This window comes from Megalobrama amblycephala, linkage group LG19 (genome assembly GCF_018812025.1).
Source record: "Megalobrama amblycephala isolate DHTTF-2021 linkage group LG19, ASM1881202v1, whole genome shotgun sequence".
Classification (NCBI taxonomy): Eukaryota; Metazoa; Chordata; class Actinopteri; order Cypriniformes; family Xenocyprididae; genus Megalobrama; species Megalobrama amblycephala.
Window position 1 is genome coordinate 20,124,814 of NC_063062.1, and position 17,433 is coordinate 20,142,246.

Genomic DNA, 17,433 nt, shown 5'->3' on the forward strand with positions numbered 1-17,433 from the left:
AGGTGTACTGCTGTTTTTTGTTTGTTTGTTTGTTTGTTTTGTAAAAAAAATGTAAGTAAATCTCATTTCCTAACATTACATTGTGAAATTAAATAGATTTTTTTTTTTTTTTTTTTTTTTTTTTGCAAAATCCACTAATTAGAAGAATATAATAACCAGTCTTAAGGCCCTTTCACACCAAGGATGATAACTATAATGATAACGATAACTATACAGTTTTAATAATTGTTCTAATTCTATGAGAATAGGGAAGTCCAATTCACAACTATAACAGTAATGGCACAGTGGAATGATACCATTAGAATAACTTTCAGAACTATTTTTTTATTTACAGCTGATGAACAATAAAAATCATTGACAGCCAATAAGAATCCATTCTACTTTAAAGAGCTCAAGCATTTAAAGCTCAGACGTTGGTGTGGATGCTAATATACACTATATTGCCAAAAGTTTTGGGACGTCTGCCTTTATATGCACATGAACTTTAATGACATCCCATTCTTAATCCGTAGGGTTTAAAATGGAGTTGGCCCACCCTTTGCAGCTATAATAGCTTCAACTCTTCTGGGAAGGCTTTCCACAAGGTTTAGGAGTGTGTTTATGGTAATTTTTGACCATTCTTCTAGAAGCTCATTTGTGAGGTCAGGCAGTGATGTTGGTGAGAAGGCCTGGCTTGCAGTCTCTGCTCTAATTCATCCCAAAGGTGTTCTCTTGGGTTGAGGTGCAGGACAGTCAAGTTCCTCCACACCAAACTCGCTCATCCATGTCTTTATGGACCTTGCTTTGTGCACTGGTGCGCAGTCATGTTGGAACAGGAAAGGGCCATCCCACAAAGTTCCCACAAAGTTGGGAGCATGAAATTGTCCAAAATGTCTTGGTATGCTGAAGCATTAAGAGTTCCTTTCACTGGAACTAAGGGTTCAAGCCCAACCCCTGAAAAACAACCCCACACTATAATCCCCCCCTCCACCAAACTTTACACTTGGCACAATGCAGTCAGGCAAGTACCATTCTCCTGGCGACCGCCAAACCCCTTCTGTGCACTGTGCGCCTCAGTATGCGTGACCCTGCTCTGTGATTTTACGCGGCCTACCACTTCGTGGCTGTTGTTCCCAATTGCTTCCACTTTATGATACCACTAACAGCTGACCGTGGAATATTTAGTAGTGAGGAAATTTCACGAATGGACTTATTGCACAGGTGGCAACCTATCACGTACCACGCTTGAATTCACTGAGCTCCTGAGAGCGACCCATTCTTTCACAAATGTTTGTAGAAGCAGTCTTCATGCCTAGATGCTTGATTTTATACACCTGTGGCCATGGACGTGATTGGAACACCTGAATTCAATGATTTGGAGGGGTGTCCCAATACTTTTGGCAATATAATGTATTTATCATTATTGCTATCAATCTTGGTGTGAACAGGATTTATTCTTTAAGTTTTTTCTTTTTCCTATATACTATTTTATTTAATTATTCATTTTTATATGTATTATTATTATTATTATTATTATTTTTACAAAAACAGTTATAGCATTAGTTCACTTCAGAATTAAAATTTCCTGATAATTTACCCACCCCCATGTCATCCAACATGTTTGTCTTTCATTCTTCAGTCGAAAAGAAATTAAGGTTTTTGAGGAAAACATGAAAACATTCCAGGATTTTTCTCCATATAGTGGACTTCAATATGGTTCAGTGGGTTGAAGGTCCAAATTGCAGTTTCAGTGCAGCTTCAAAGGACTCTACACGATCCCAACAGAGGAAGTTGGAGGAGAAAATGAGTTTTTCGCCCTACCGCGGTACTTCCGCCAACGGCACGCGTGACCTTTCCAATGTGATTACATAATGCGTAACGCATCACAGAGCAGTGCAAGATGAGCATTTGTGGTTAAAAAGTATATCATTTTTATTTATTTTTAGAAAATGACCGATCATTTCACTAGATAAGAGCCTTATTCCTAGTCTGGGATCATGTAGAGCCCTTTGAAGCTGCATTGAAACGGCAATTTGGACCTTCAACCCGTTGAACCCTGGTGAAGTCCACTATATGAAGAAAAATCCTGGAATGTTTTCCTCAAAAACCTTAATTTCTTTTCAACTGAAGAAAGAAAGACATAAACATCTTGGATGACATGGGGGTGAGTAAATTATCAGGAAATTTTAATTCTGAAGTGAACTAATCCTTTAACATATTTCAACAATACACTATAAAGGTTTTGATGCCAGATTTGTTTGGAAACATGTTGATGTTCTGTTTAAAAAAGGGCAAAATAGTGTATATTTATAGTATGGGCCATCATATTGGTTATTGCTTATCAGTATCAGGCAAAAATTTTGTTTATGTATTTTTTTTTTTACCCAGTAGCTAGTGTATTCAGTGTCTGATATGGTGAGCATATGGAGTAACATGCTGCTGTTCTTGTAGCTTGCCTCAGAGTCTTTGTCATGGACGGACCGGATGCCAGGATATTGCATCAACATATCCTCTATCCTCCTTATGGTGGGTACCTTTCCTAATAAGAGCATGTACATTAGTGTTTTTATATTGACAAAATTGTTATTTATCTGTTTTCTCAGGTTGGGGTCACATTCTCTGCCGTGTCTGGAGTAATTCTCTACCGCATCATTGTGTTTGCTGTTATGTCAATGAACCCTGATCACGAGGCCAAGGCTAATGTGCGTGTTACAGTGACAACCACTGCTGTCATCATCAACTTGCTGGTGGTTCTGGTGCTGGATGAGATCTACGGTGCTATAGCGGCCTGGATTACAGAGCTTGGTGTGTGTGTGTTTACTTGACAAAAAGATGAAACATGTTGCATTTGAAAAAAAAATGTTTTACTGACTCTAAAAAGATAAGATTATGCATTAACGATGATGACTATTATCAATATGATGTTAATGTTGCACTTACAGAGATTCCAAAGACTGAAGCGACATTTGAGGAGCATGTGATCTTGAAAGCTTTTTTGCTGAAGAGCATGAATTCATTTGCACCTGTCTTCTATGTGGCCTTCTTTAAGGGCAGGTAAAATGGCATCCATTAGCATACCCACCCAAACTAATGTGACGTTCCGTCTCTGTTGCGAGCTATGATAATTGGATTATTATAATGTACTTTGTTGCCGTTTGTCATGTCCAGTGTGTTGCAGTGTAGTTGTGTGCTTACTGTAGTACTGTTTATTGTATATTGTAGTGTTTGTCTTACTGTAGTGTTGTGTGTTTACTGTATACTGTAGTGTTGTGTGTCTGTCCTGTGTACTGCATTGTTGAGAATGTTATTTATTTTGTTTATATTGTATATATCACTTTGTAGTGAGCATTTGTTTCATAAGAACATTTTTACATAGAGAGAAAAACAGTAATTTTCTATTTTTTCTATTCTCTATTTTGATTTTCGACAATATATTTCTCCTGCTTTTTAATATAATGTACACGAGTCTCATGTTGTGCACTTAAATGAAAGCTTTTTTCTCTAAATTACTTTTGTACCTCCTTTTTTCTACTCAATTGAAAAGAAAACATTTTATTAATAAATTTCCAGCTGCGAATTACGATTCTATAACAACTTCTTTTGTGGTGTCTGTGTGTTACATGTAGTGTTGTATGTCTTAATAGTATTTGAGTTGTAGTTTACAATGTAGTTGGTCACTGTGTAGTATGTGTGGTGCCAGTGTCACCAAAATGCTGAATTTCTGGCTTAGCGTTGTTTAAACCAGAGAATATTTTAAAATATCCCTGATAACTCTGGTGTGCTAATTTAGGTTTGCCGGTCGTCCTGGTGACTATGTTTATGTCTTTAAGGATTTCCGCATGGAAGAGGTAATTATTAAAACAACAATATATTTGTCTTCAGTGTTTTAGCATAACATAACTATTTGCATGTACATATGTTTTTGGTCTAGTGTTCTCCAGGTGGCTGTCTTATTGAAGTGTGTATTCAGCTGGGAATCATTATGCTGGGGAAGCAGCTTATTCAGAATAATGTGTTTGAAATTGCCATTCCGTAAGTGTTTTACACACATGCAAAGTCTTCCTTGTGGTCCCTTTGCTAATTTTCTTTGATTTCACAATGTACCCCCAGTCTATTAAAGAAAGCCCATAACTCTCTTGTTAAATTAAATTTGAATTATAAACACTGTTTAACATTACCAAAGCAGTGCACAGTGAGTAATGAAGGAAGTGTTGGTTTAAAATGGCACAGCAGAGCTGAAATTCTGCTTGACATTACAGAAAGCTGAAGAAGATGTATCGCACGTATAAGGAGGAGAAAGATGGATCGGCAGATGAGGAGGACAAAGACTCCAAACGAGAACCGCAGCGCTGGGATTTGGACTATGATCTGGAGCCATATGAGGGTTTAAGCCCAGAGTACATGGAGATGGGTGAGTACCACATGCTCAAACTGAACAATATGCTCAAATGTCAGCAACTTTTGGTGCATCGCTTTCATTATTCTACTTGTTGTAAATGCTGTGCATCATAAAAATGTTTAGCAGGATGTCATAACGATGTGCTTGGTACATAACTTGAAAGACTTATTTAGCTGTTTAATGACAGTGTTGTGGCTCAAAGCTCAAACCAAAAATTTTTTTTTTAATACACATTCATTATCTTAATGTGAATGATTCATCAGTGTACTTTAATAGTTCTTCAAAATGTAATGATACACTCCATCACATTTTGAAAGTAAACTGTGAATGCCGTTTAGTTGGCTTTGTCAGTTTTTGTTTTTAGGTATAATAAATTTAAAGGGTTAGTTCACCCAAAAATGAAAATTCTTCGGAAAACAAATTAAGATATTTTTGATGAAATCCAGTGGCTTAGTGAGGCCTGCATTGCCAGTGAGACAATTAACACTTTCAATGGTCAGAAAGCTACTAAAGATGTATTTAAAACAGTTCATGTGAATACAGTGTTTCAACCTTAGCGACAAGAATACCTTTTGTGCGCCAAAAAATAACGACTTTATTCAACAATATCTAGTGATGGGCCGATTTCAAAATACCTCTTCAAGAAGCTTTGAAGCTTTATGAATCTTTTGTTTCAAATCAGTGGTTCATAGCGCATATTAAAGGTGCCATCGAACATTTTTTTACAAGATGTAATATAAGTCTAAGGTGTCCCCTGAATGTGTCTGTTAAGTTTCAGCTCAAAATACCCCATAGATTTTTTTTTATTAATTTTTTTAACTGCCTATTTTGGGGCATAATTAAATATGAGCCGATTTATGCTGTGCGGCCCCTTTAAATGCTGACGCTCCCCGCCCACGGAGATCGCGCTTGCCTTTAACAGCATAAACAAAGTTTACACAGCTAATATAACCCTCAAATGGATCTTTACAAAGTGTTTGCCATGCATGCGGCATGCATGTGTCGGATTATGTGAGTATTGTATTTATTTTGATGTTTACATTTGATTCTGAATGAGTTTGAGGCTGTGATCCGTGGCTAACGGCTAATGCTACACTGTTGGAGAGATTTACAAAGAATGAAGTTGTGTTCATGAATTATACAGACTGCAAGTGTTTAAAAATGAAAATAGCGACGGCTCTCTTGTCTCCGTGAATACAGTAATAAACGATGGTAACTTTAACCCTCAGGGGTCTGAGGCTGATTTGGGGCCTGGAGAAGTTTTGACATGCCCTGACATTCGTGCTTTTTTCAGTTATTCATAAACATATTAATGGAAAAAGTGTCATTACACTGTATTCAGCACAAACTAGGCTACAATAATATGTAAGGAACATGTATGTACATGTTTGTATTTTTGAAGGAATAACGTTTATGCATGGTTATTGAAAAAACAAAAAACTTAAGTCACTGAAATAAAGCCAAAAAACATATATTAAATCTGTGTTCACAAGACTTCTGGGTATTGGAGGTTGTAGACTAGAGTTTTTGCTTCAAAATTATGTAAAAATGATCATTCCTACTCCTTCATATAAAACAATAGAGAGATTTAAATTTTCTAAAACATCTTTGGTCAAGAAACACAGTATGCATGGAGGCATGAATCCTCATGTATAATGGGTGATTCTCACCTGAGAAGACAAAAGAATCAGATAAAGAGCTCTAATGACCTGCATAAATAATGAGCTCTTTCAGTCAGATAGGCTGTGAAAAAACCCTCTGTTGATCATGTCTCAAGCTCATCATAATGTAAATCAAACATACAGAAAAAACAGCAATACTGTGAAATATTATTACAATTTAAAATAATGGTATTCTATTATTAAAATATAATGCATTTCTATGATACAAAGTGTCTGAACAGTTATGTTACCTCTATGGCATTTCATATAGGCTTTTAGCTTAAAAGCATGCACATTTGGAGAAATGGATTCTCATGTTTATGTCAATTTTCTATAGAGTATTTATTCATTATTTATTGTCATCACTGTGAACGCTGGATACTGTTTACAATTCATACTTGCAGACGGAGGGCGCTCTGTGCACCTTTAGTCCACAAATGCCAATGCTAAAGAAGAATAGGCAATCCAGGAAATAACTGAACTAACAGAGGACAGAGATCGCTAACTATGGCTATTCAAAACACTTTTCAAGACAATAAATACACGATTGAGACGATGAATGCACGTATTGACTGAATTTGCGTCTGAATAGCGCTGGCTCCGTGGGCGTGGCCGCATTAGCGGATAATGAGCTGAATCAAGGACTTCTGACATGGCTCTCTTTTCATACAGATTACATAAACACAGAAGGTTTTTTTTCAATTTGACTTACACGATTTAAAACCTGACATTTCAACGTTTCTTTAGACACATTTTTTTGTGAATAGCATTCACTAAGTTACAGTTCATTTTCTAAGAACTATCAGATTGGACTTCGTTCAGAGGGAGATGAGAGATCACGCATCATGTTAGTTTTCTTTATTTTACAAAAAGCACAACATTTTGTTTTTACTCTGAGTGTACACAAATAAAAGATGATATTCCACAGATTAAAATGGTGTATAGCTCTTAATTGTATGTGCAACATTGACGGAGTATTTTGAGTCTCTTTCACACTGGTTAGAAAAAAAATGCGGTGATCACGCCGGCGTGACCACCGACCCGAGGGAGTTAACCACATTTAACAGTACATTAGCAACATCTTAACGAAACATTTAGAAAGACAGTTTACAAATATCACTAAAAATATCATGATATCATGGATCATGTCAGTTATTATTGCTCCATCTGCCATTTTTCGCTATTGTCCTTGCTTGCTTACCTAGTCTGATGATTCAGCTGTGCTGCTCCAGACGTTAATACTGGCTGCCCTTGTCTAATGCCTTGAACATGGGCTGGCATATGCAAATATTGGGGGCGTACACCCCGACTGTTACATAACAGTCAGTGTTATGTTGAGATTCGGTCTTTTAAACAAATGAGATTTATATAAGGAGGAGGAAACAATGGAGTTTGAGACTCACTGTATGTCATTTCCATGTACAATTTTTCATTCAAGGGCACCTTTAAACTGCCAAAATCACACCCCCCAGTGGTGAACCAATGAAATTTCGAAACACTTATGATGTAACAAAGCCTTGTCTGCTGAAATCATGTGACTTAGGCAGTTTGATACACGCTCTGAACCACTGATTCAAAACAAAAGATTCATAAATCTTCGAAGCTTCTTGAAGCAGTGTTTTGAAATCGCCCATCACTAGATATTGTTGAACAAAGTCGTTATTTTGTTTTTTGGAGCACAAAAAATATTCTCGTCACTTCATAACATTAAGGTTGAACCACTGTAGTCACATGAACTACATGTAGCTTTAGTAGCTTTCTGGGCATTAAAAGTGTTAATTATCTTGCTGGCAATGCAGGCCTCACTTAGCCATTGGATTTTATCAAAAATATCTTAATTTGTGTTCTGAAGATGAACTAAGGTCTTACGGGTGTGGAACGACATGAGTGTGAGTAATTAATGACAGAATTTGATTTTTGGGTGAACTAACCCTTTAAGTATAATTGTTAGTCACATCTTCACAATGTACCTCTACTCTGGGTGCTACTGTTCAATCAGAATTAATGATATGTTTTGCACTCTGAATTATCACAGTTAGTAGCCTGGACAACTAAAAAGCTTATTCAAAATTTTGGATTTTGAAAGCAAGTAAACCTGGCTCTTATTTAATTACCTTTCTTAATTGGATTAAAAATAGATAACTTTAAATTAAAGACTTGTTCACACTAAGACAAATATTCATTGGAAAAATTTTGTCCTATAAACATTTTATTGACAATAAATGTCTAATGTTAAATTATCTATTCAGATTGCCACAAACATTTGCATGTTGTCAATGTAACAGATTTTTTTTTTTATGGAGGGGCTTCAAATCTGTTTCCTATCACACTATGAAAACATTTGCACTTTCGGTCACATGCACAGAGCTGCTGCTGTTACAAAAAGATGACTCGTGGCACTCACAAACTGTATGAGTATTATGCTAATGCCAGCCAGGTACACATGATTTTCAAAGTCGTTGGATCGCTGTTCTTCTCAAACCACATGACTGACTGGGGTACCATTTAGTTGCTGTTGCGTGCACATTACACAACGAATCGGTGACAGGGGGTCTCATATTACACAACATTTCAATAGAAAGAATCACTATCTCGTGATAGTCTAAGAATCTCGAATCTCGTGCTAGACTGCATTTCTTCATGTTAAAATGATAGCCCGCAAGAAGCTTGTGATCCAAGTTGTCTGTTCACTGATTTGCAGCAAAAAAGGTAAAAAGAAGAATAGAAAGGAGATAATGCTTGCTTGAAGAAGCCATGCTTGCTGATGTTATGTTGCAAATCTATGACTCCTCCCCCTGAATTTTCCCTTGCCCTGTATCTTGCTCTCTCATTAGCTGTAGGTCATCGCCGATGTAATTTCATGCAAACCTCATTTCAGACTGGATCCAGATATTTAGCATGCTAAATATCTCACGGGCGCTTCTCTCAGGTTGCGTCTTTGATCATACACAATACGTGATTGTCACTACACATGAATGAACACCGATTTGCCTCTAATCTAATGCCATGAAAGATGTTGTTGAAGTGGCTTAGAAGTTGTTGATTCTATCCTGTATGTGGATGGATCTTAACCAGTATCAGTTTGGTAAATATTAGAACCTCATTGTATAAGAAACACGGGGGGAACAGAATCCAATGGCGAGCAATCCAGCTGTCAAAATTCGTTCCCCCACCTTCATGATGAGAGATGTTAAAGTGGCTTAAAAGTTGTTGCTTCTGGATCTGCACATTTTCATTCAGTCAGTCTGTTTTTTTTTAATGCATTGGTCAAAGAATGACCATGGTGGATGGGAACCCATAGACTCATTTTCATTGGGGGAAACAATAGTATCAAGTTGATAAGGTCCATGACAGATATAAATAAATGTAAATCAGATTAACCCTGTAGTACAGTAGCACTAAGCTGATTCTGTGTGCCAGTGACTACTGAAAGCATTGTACGCAGTGAAGACTGCCACTTGATTAGTCACGATACCAAAATGATGATTTCATGCTTCGGGTGTGTGATAGCGTGTAAGCACTGCATTGAGTTCTTTTTAAGGCTTATTGCACATAATAACTCTTTTTTTTTTTTTTTTAAACATCAACCCTGTCCCTGGCATTTTCTCAGTCATGCATGTTTCTTTATCACTGTAAGGTGCCAATAACTTAAAGCAGGCCTGCGATTCATGGATATATATGTATATATACAGTGCGTGCATAATTAATATGCAAGTCGATATTTGGATCATTTTATTTCTAAGCACATTTTACCAATTCCAAACCACATCAATCTTAATAACTACTATTCATTTTGTATTTAATCATTTATAAGTGATAATAAAATTGTTAACGAAGGCTGGAAGTGGAAAATGCCTTATATTCAGGAGTGCATAATAATTAAGCAGGTTTACTTTTACAGGTAAAATGGGCCCAAAAAGAGATTTAACTCAGACTGAAAAGTCAAAAATTATTAAATGCCAATGAGAAGGATGCAATATTAATGCAATACTAGAAATTGCAACATTAAGGTGTGACCAGTGGACAGCAAAATGCTCATTGGTTCAGGAGGTCATACAAAAACAGGCTAAGAAGAAAAGAAAGTGGTCGGTAAACTTTTCTAACAGAGGGAGAGGAAAATGACATGTATTATTTTATTTATTTATTTTATTTTGAAATCCCCACATCTGCAAGGCAAAATAAGTTAGCAGTAATTCCTAACTGTAGTCACACAGCTGTATGGGAAGCCATAGTGACACAGTGATTAACAAGAAATATGAAAAATGTCAAAATGTATGCCAACACCTGCTCTATACTTACTATTATTAGTTTATTAGAAGAAATTTTGCAATGATGTTTAAAGATGCCTGTGATGACTTTTAGGAATCTGGTTTGATTAAGGACATGGATCATTGATGTATGTGTGTGTTTGTCTGCAGTTATTCAGTATGGATTTGTCACACTCTTTGTGGCCTCCTTCCCGCTGGCACCAGTATTCGCTCTGCTCAATAACGTCATTGAAATCCGACTAGATGCGGCAAAATTCGTCACTGAAATACGCCGACCTGATGCAGTCAGTGCTAAAGAAATTGGTATGAAATATAGCAGCAAATATGTACAGACTTACTCATGGTTACACTTAACATGACTGTTATTAATTCTAGTTCACACTGTTGCATATGTATCTTTCTTTTTACAGGCATATGGTACAACATCTTGAGTGGAATCAGCAAGTTTGCTGTCATTACAAATGTGAGTGTTAAGACAGAAATTGTGACTTGTGGTGAAAAAAATTATATTTAGTTGCTGTTGGTGTTTAGTGTGATTTATCTCATTGCATGCAGATATTTTAAGGTTTTTTCCTCTTTCTATCTCTCCTTCCCTCAAGGCATTTGTGATTTCCTTTACATCGGAGTTCATTCCTCGGATGGTGTATCAGTATTTGTACAGTGAAACAGGCACCATGCATGGTTTTACCAACCACACACTGGCTTATTTCAACACAAGCAACTTTAAGCCTGGTACTGCGCCGCATGACACTGATTTTGACAGACAACTCCGTATTTGCAGGTGCACACAACACACATGCATATACATACTCATGTGAACTCTACTCGCCTACATAACCTGATATCGTTCTCTCTCCTCAACAATTTCATAGGTACAAAGACTATCGAGATCCACCCTGGTCTCCTGAGTCTTACCAGCTTTCTAAGCAGTACTGGTCTGTGCTCGCTGCACGCCTGGCTTTTGTTATTTTTTTCCAGGTCAGTTTTCGTTACTGCTTTTCTGCTTTTTTTATTGTTCAAGGAATATTGTGGGTTGAATACAACTTACGCTCTCTCTTCCATAAAAAAAACAAAAAAAATTAGTCTAGCCTGTGCAACATTTTTCAAGAAATGTCATGGCCATGTCATCCCGGTATCTTTTACATGATATTCATGCAATGATACCAAGAATAGTCATGATGTAAGTATCCCTAAAGCATTTGCATGTGTTCATATGTCCTTATATTATCTTTGCATGATAGTGGTAAACAGATTTAGCTTTCTGTTCACTATGAGGGAGCTAAAGCTGTCTAATTTCCCCCCTTTTGAACTACTGGTAGGAGATTAAAATAGATCTGAAACATTAGAAATAGAGGTGGTGGAGGAGGAGAGGGGGGTGCCAAAAGAATTGTGACCTGAGTGACAAAAGCAGGAGTGGCCTGTTTGCCCCTGATTGACATGGAGCCAGTGTTCATTTCGCTGACGAATATTTTTTGTCATTTTCGTCAACAACATTTTTTCACGGACGAAAACGAGACGATGACTAATAAAAATGCGCTTTGAATGACTAAAACTATGACTAAAATCTACTCTAATTTTGGACTACGAAAAAAAACGAGACGAAAATAATAAGAGAGGGACGATTTGGGAAGATATCCAGTCAGGTCTGCTGTCCTGTGTGGAAGATGCGCACATTTGAAGTGTAAGGTGCTGATCTAGACCTTCAGACTGCTTCTCAATGAATGAATAGCGCACATTTATGCCAAGCGATTGCTTATAAGCTAATGTTGATGAATTATGACAGTGTTTACTACACAATGTTTATATGGTAATATGTTTTAGATGCTTGTAAGAATGCATATTATCTCCCTCATCTGAACTTAAAGGAGCAGCCTGATACAGTGCAGATGGCAGACATTACAGAATAAGAGTTACGGTGTATTTCGGGATGGTTTATAATTATTATTATTTTTTCCTGGTCATTATTGTTACATTGTTTACACAATAAACTGTATTTAATTTAATTTATATTTAATTCAGAGTAAACTACTATATCTTCTGTCACATGAAGGAAAGACTAAGAACATTATTCGACACATTATTCAATATATTTTACAAGTATAATGGTTAATAAAAGTATAGTTAACTAAACCTAAAACCATAAATAATCTTCATTACTTGAAATAAACGTTAACTGAAATAAAAAACAAATATATAAAAAATGTAAACTTATTTTATTTCATCTAGTTTCCAAGCTTTAGCTTAACCTGATGTACTAAAATAACTAAAACAGAAATAAAAAAACTTGATAGACATTTAAAAGCAAAAACTAAAAGACATAAACACAATAAATTATGAAAACTTTTAATTAAAATTACAATTAAAGCAGAAAAACTAAAAATCAAATCTGATCAAAATTTTAAACAAAAACTATAATAGAACCTCAATGATAATTGTGTCATTTACAAATTAACTAAATTAGACTTTAGTTGACTAAATCTACAGTAATTTAGTCGACTAAAATCTTATGATATTTAGTCAACTAAAACTAGACTAAAACTAAAACAATTTCCGATGACTAAAATATGACTAAAACTAAATGGCATTTTAGTCAAAAGACTATGAAAATTTGCTGTCAAAATTAACACTATCTGGAGCAAACTCCAGCAAATAGTATTTATAAAAATAATGCTTAAGCTTAAGCTTTTATAATGTTTCCTTGGGTGCACTTATAATGTTAGTATGATTTTTACATCAAAAATTGTCACAATTTAGAAATAAAAGGCATTTTTCCTACCCTGATTTTAGCCCTCTTATTTGAATGCTCTGTTTTAAGGGGCGTGTCTGCTGTGAGACTTCAGTGTAAACGCCCACTGCTGTGATTGGCTGACATCTTTCCATTTGAAATAGCTGAGTATTACTCCCTCCTTTAGCATGTTTTTACTATTACAGCTCTCAAGGTTAACTAATCGTGAAAAGTGCTGCATTACATTTAGATCTATAGCATTATATTTAGATCTTGGCATGAAAGGTTGCACTGATGAACAGCCGATCACAGACATGTTGAGCGCATGAAAGCAGTGATCTCGTCATTGCAACTATATTCTTACCATAAGGATCCATTGAAAGGTAATGTTATTTTTGTCTTGTTGTATCGCTATTCTCTCCTCCTCATCTCACTAACATGCCAGTGGGTGCGGGTAATGTTGCAATGATGAAGTAGGCGTTGGTTTCACCTATTTATGCACATTCCAGGATCAGCCGTTCGCTGGGGCTGGTGTCAATAAAAACTTTTGTTTGACTAACAAGGAATTTTCAGTTCTGAAATTTACAGGATATTCTTATAGTACGATGACCTCTTATATATCAAAAGCTCAAGGAAAAGTTGATTTCTCAATTCATGACCCCTTTAAAACTCAACATACCCCATAGACAGTGTTAACTTTTACAGTTTTTCTTTTAGTCATTATTATTGTCTTATGATAAAATGTCCAATAAATTAAAACCATTTTTCATGTCATATACATTAATATTAGTCTATCTTCTAATTTTTATTTTACTAAAATGGTATATGATGTTTGTTAATGAATATAATTTTCTGATGGTAATGTGTCAAACTATAACAGACAGAACTTTGACCAAGAGTTCCAAAATTTCAAAAAATGTGTAAACATTTATTAATTAACATTTTTTGGTCCTGAGACTTCCACAGAAAATATATGTACATGTTTTAATATTTAGATCACTTCTATTATTGATTGCTATCAGTATGTGAAGAGAGTTTTTTTTAATTTTTTTATTGCTTACTCTACCTTTAACGCAAAACATTCCTGTAATAGTGGACTGGATGTTTGATTCTGTATGTTGTTGTGTTGTAGAACTTGGCCATGTTCCTCAGTATGTTGGTGGCATGGTTGATCCCAGACGTGCCTCGTTCTCTGAAGGAGCAGCTGAAGAGAGAGAAAACACTCCTGATGGATCTTCTGCTCTCCGAGGAGACAGACAAGCAATGCACCCAGTCACACCCACTGACGACTAGCAACATTGATGTAGTCATCAAGGGTTTAGAGGAAGAGGAGGAGCTGCCTGTCTGCAGTGGGGTAATGCTAAGCCAGTCAGATGAAGAGCTAAAAGAGGAGCTGCCTATCTGCAGTGGGGTAATGCTAAGCCAGTCAGATGAAGAGCTAAAAGAACTAAAAGAACTTCGGATGACCAATGAAGAGGAGGATGAGCTTGAGGTAAAATCAGCAGAGGAACCCATTGCATCCACCAGTGATCTGCCTAATGATAAACCTCGACCTTCGACCTGTGAAAGTCTTAATACAACTTCAGAGTCCCTGTCTAAGATAGCCTGTCATGATGAATTACCTACTACACCATCAGCATGTTCAAGCCAGTCCGTTCAATCAATCAAATCCAGCTCACTATCACGGCACTGGGAGTTTGACTCGAATGGACCTCCACCTCGAGACCCAAGTTGCAAGGCAAAGAGCCGTTGCCAAACACTTCCACCAAGGCCTGGAGGTCCTGAAGCTGAAGAGCGTGCAACCAGACCCAGCCACTCCACCACATTCACACACCTTGACCAGAAAGTTCCTCTATCTCCTATGGAACTGATCAGGAACATCCCTAGAGCACTGTCTACAACCAAGCCCTCTGGAAGCCAAGCATCTGTCTCAGATTCACTGGATTCAGAGCTCATGGGCAGCCCTTCGATAGCACTTCCTCGCCCACCGTCCAGACCAGAGCTTGCTAGCGGCCTTTTGACAGTCTTGCCACGTCCTCCTTCGAAACCGGAGCTCGTGGGCAGCCAGCCAACAGGACTACCACGGCCTCCCTCCAAACCTGAGCTGTTGGGAAGCTCAATGAAAGGGCTTCCCCCTCGTGATCCAGGCTTGAAAGTTAAAGGTCGATGCCAGACTCTTCCTTCGAAGTATAGAGGCTCAGAGACTCCAGAGGAGACGTCAACCAAACCTAGCCATTCCACCACCTTCACACACCTCAGTCAACAGATTCCACCTTCACCCAGTGATCTCAAACGTAACACTCCTGTATGAGTGTGACAAGACAAAGTGGAGAAACACTCCACCTCTTCAGCACCTTGCATCCAATCACTTTCAGTGCCAGGCAACCCATGCCATCAACAACTCATCTTTGACTCTTATTAATGACTGAACGAGCATCTTTGGTAACTCTGGATGTAGATCAATTGTTGATGGCTTGGTGGAGGTTCACTTGGTTGCTAACGGGATCCGGTTGATTGACAAGGGGGACTTCTTTTGCACAGAATCATCAACTCATTATGCTTGTGCATTCTGGATATTCTGCTATTCTTCTAGAGCCATTTGACATGGCTTGATGACTCTTAAACTGTCTTATACTGTGACTTGCCATTCTCTCTTTCACATATAAACACTTGTACAGACACACACAACAAATCTCATCCAAATCTTGGACCAGAACAGGTGAGAAAACAGAGAGGGGATTAGGAATATGGGCCAAAGGGCTTTGCAGTCCATACTGATGCTACTCAGCAAGTGGAACTTTCATTTCATGGTGTTGTTAACATGTACTTAACCAGAATAATAACTAAATGTGAACTTCTTAACATAATACTTCAGCTTCAAAATAAGCCAACTTGTTTGTGGAATTGTCTTTTTGTCGTTGGTGGCAACATCTGTAGTGTCTCATCCACATGACAAGTTAGCATGTAGTTTGGCAGTTAGCATGCTCATAACATGATAAAGAAATGTGATGTTGAAATGGATTCATAAGACTTGCAAAGCCAATTGCACTGTACATTGCAAATACACTGTAGTGATTTACAAAAATCCCATTTAGCACTATGCTAGCACAGCTAAAGCTAATGTAAAGCATGCTATATTCACTGTGAAGAGGTTTTCAGGGATTTAGACCCAGTCATCAATATTAAATCATTCCCCACCAGGAAAAAAGGTATGAATGCACACAGGCCACGTGCACACTGCCAAGTTTTTGAAGTGTCACCCGCATTTATTTTCGGGAATGAATCGCTAAGTTATCATTCCAATCGTTAAGCTATCATTCCAAATGTGTACAGAATGCAGGTGTCAATCCTACTACCCAAAACAAGCAATAGTTGACGTCTCGCAGCTGTAAACGAGAACTAGTTTAGCCTGTTTGGTGTTTTCTATTTTCCACAAACTAATATTAACGTGCTGAGTTTATTAGCATCTGGTCATTTTGAATACGTCATTAGTTGTCACTAAAAACCCAACTCTGTGTGTACAAAATAGGATTAAAGGATTAGTTAACCCAAAATGGAAATGTCATCATTTACTCACCCTGATGTCGTTCCAACCAATATTTTCTTTCATCCCTGGAACACAAAATAAGAAATTCTGTTGAGTGATATAATAAAATTGGATTGGATAGCCTATTTATACTTTATACAATCTAAAAAGTACCAAAAGCACCATAAAAGTAGTCCATATGACTGTATGGTTGTACGGTATGCTGTATTCTGAAGTCATTCAACAGCTTGTGTAACAATCAAACAAAAATTTTGGGGTGAACTATTAAAACAACTGGAGTGACAACTGTATTTAGCTGCAGTGTGGGCATGGCCACTGTGTATTAAACTCTGTGTTGAGTGGCAGGTGTGTATGATATGCATTGTGCTACCAGGAATCCATTAGCTAAGAACAGTTACAAACCAGCATTCACATAGAACATTATCCATGTTACAGTATTTCTAGAAATCTTGAGAAACTTTGAAATATTTTGATATTATAATAAAAAAAAAAGACTGTTCATAATAAAAACTGGAAAGGAAGAAGTTTCAGTTTTTTTATTTACCATCTCGAAGCTAGAGATTGCATAGTTACTGACACTGGTAAAAAATAAAAAAGAAAGAAAGAAAGAAAATTTTAAGAAATATCTGATTTATGTTGCTATATAGCCCATATAATGATGTAGTTATGGCATCTACCAGCAGGAGTTAACTTGCTTACCAACAAAACCTTGACCCTGTGTTGTATACTGACCCTCTAAATGCTGTATTGTTGACAACCACTAGATGGAGACAGCAAACCTAGAGACAGTGAGGGCAGGGACACTAGTGAGACAAAGGACTAGAATCAGGATCCTGTCATGCACAGACTAGTAG

General features: G+C 37.0%; 1 protein-coding gene across 2 annotated transcripts in view; it reads left to right on the forward strand.

Annotated features, from left to right (window-relative positions):
- LOC125254490 (anoctamin-1) overlaps positions 1-17,100 on the forward strand; it is a 38,364-nt gene extending 21,264 nt beyond the window's left edge. For both annotated transcript variants that reach the window (XM_048169118.1, XM_048169119.1), the window contains 11 exons: positions 2,431-2,505; positions 2,583-2,784; positions 2,922-3,033; positions 3,770-3,827; positions 3,911-4,011; positions 4,239-4,390; positions 10,458-10,610; positions 10,718-10,770; positions 10,907-11,088; positions 11,180-11,285; positions 14,165-17,100. In XM_048169118.1, coding sequence (XP_048025075.1) covers positions 2,431-2,505; positions 2,583-2,784; positions 2,922-3,033; positions 3,770-3,827; positions 3,911-4,011; positions 4,239-4,390; positions 10,458-10,610; positions 10,718-10,770; positions 10,907-11,088; positions 11,180-11,285; positions 14,165-15,343 — 2,373 coding nt within the window. In that variant the 3' untranslated portion in view covers positions 15,344-17,100. The remainder of the gene's footprint in view (positions 1-2,430; positions 2,506-2,582; positions 2,785-2,921; positions 3,034-3,769; positions 3,828-3,910; positions 4,012-4,238; positions 4,391-10,457; positions 10,611-10,717; positions 10,771-10,906; positions 11,089-11,179; positions 11,286-14,164) is intronic.
- The last annotated feature ends 333 nt before the right edge of the window (positions 17,101-17,433 follow it).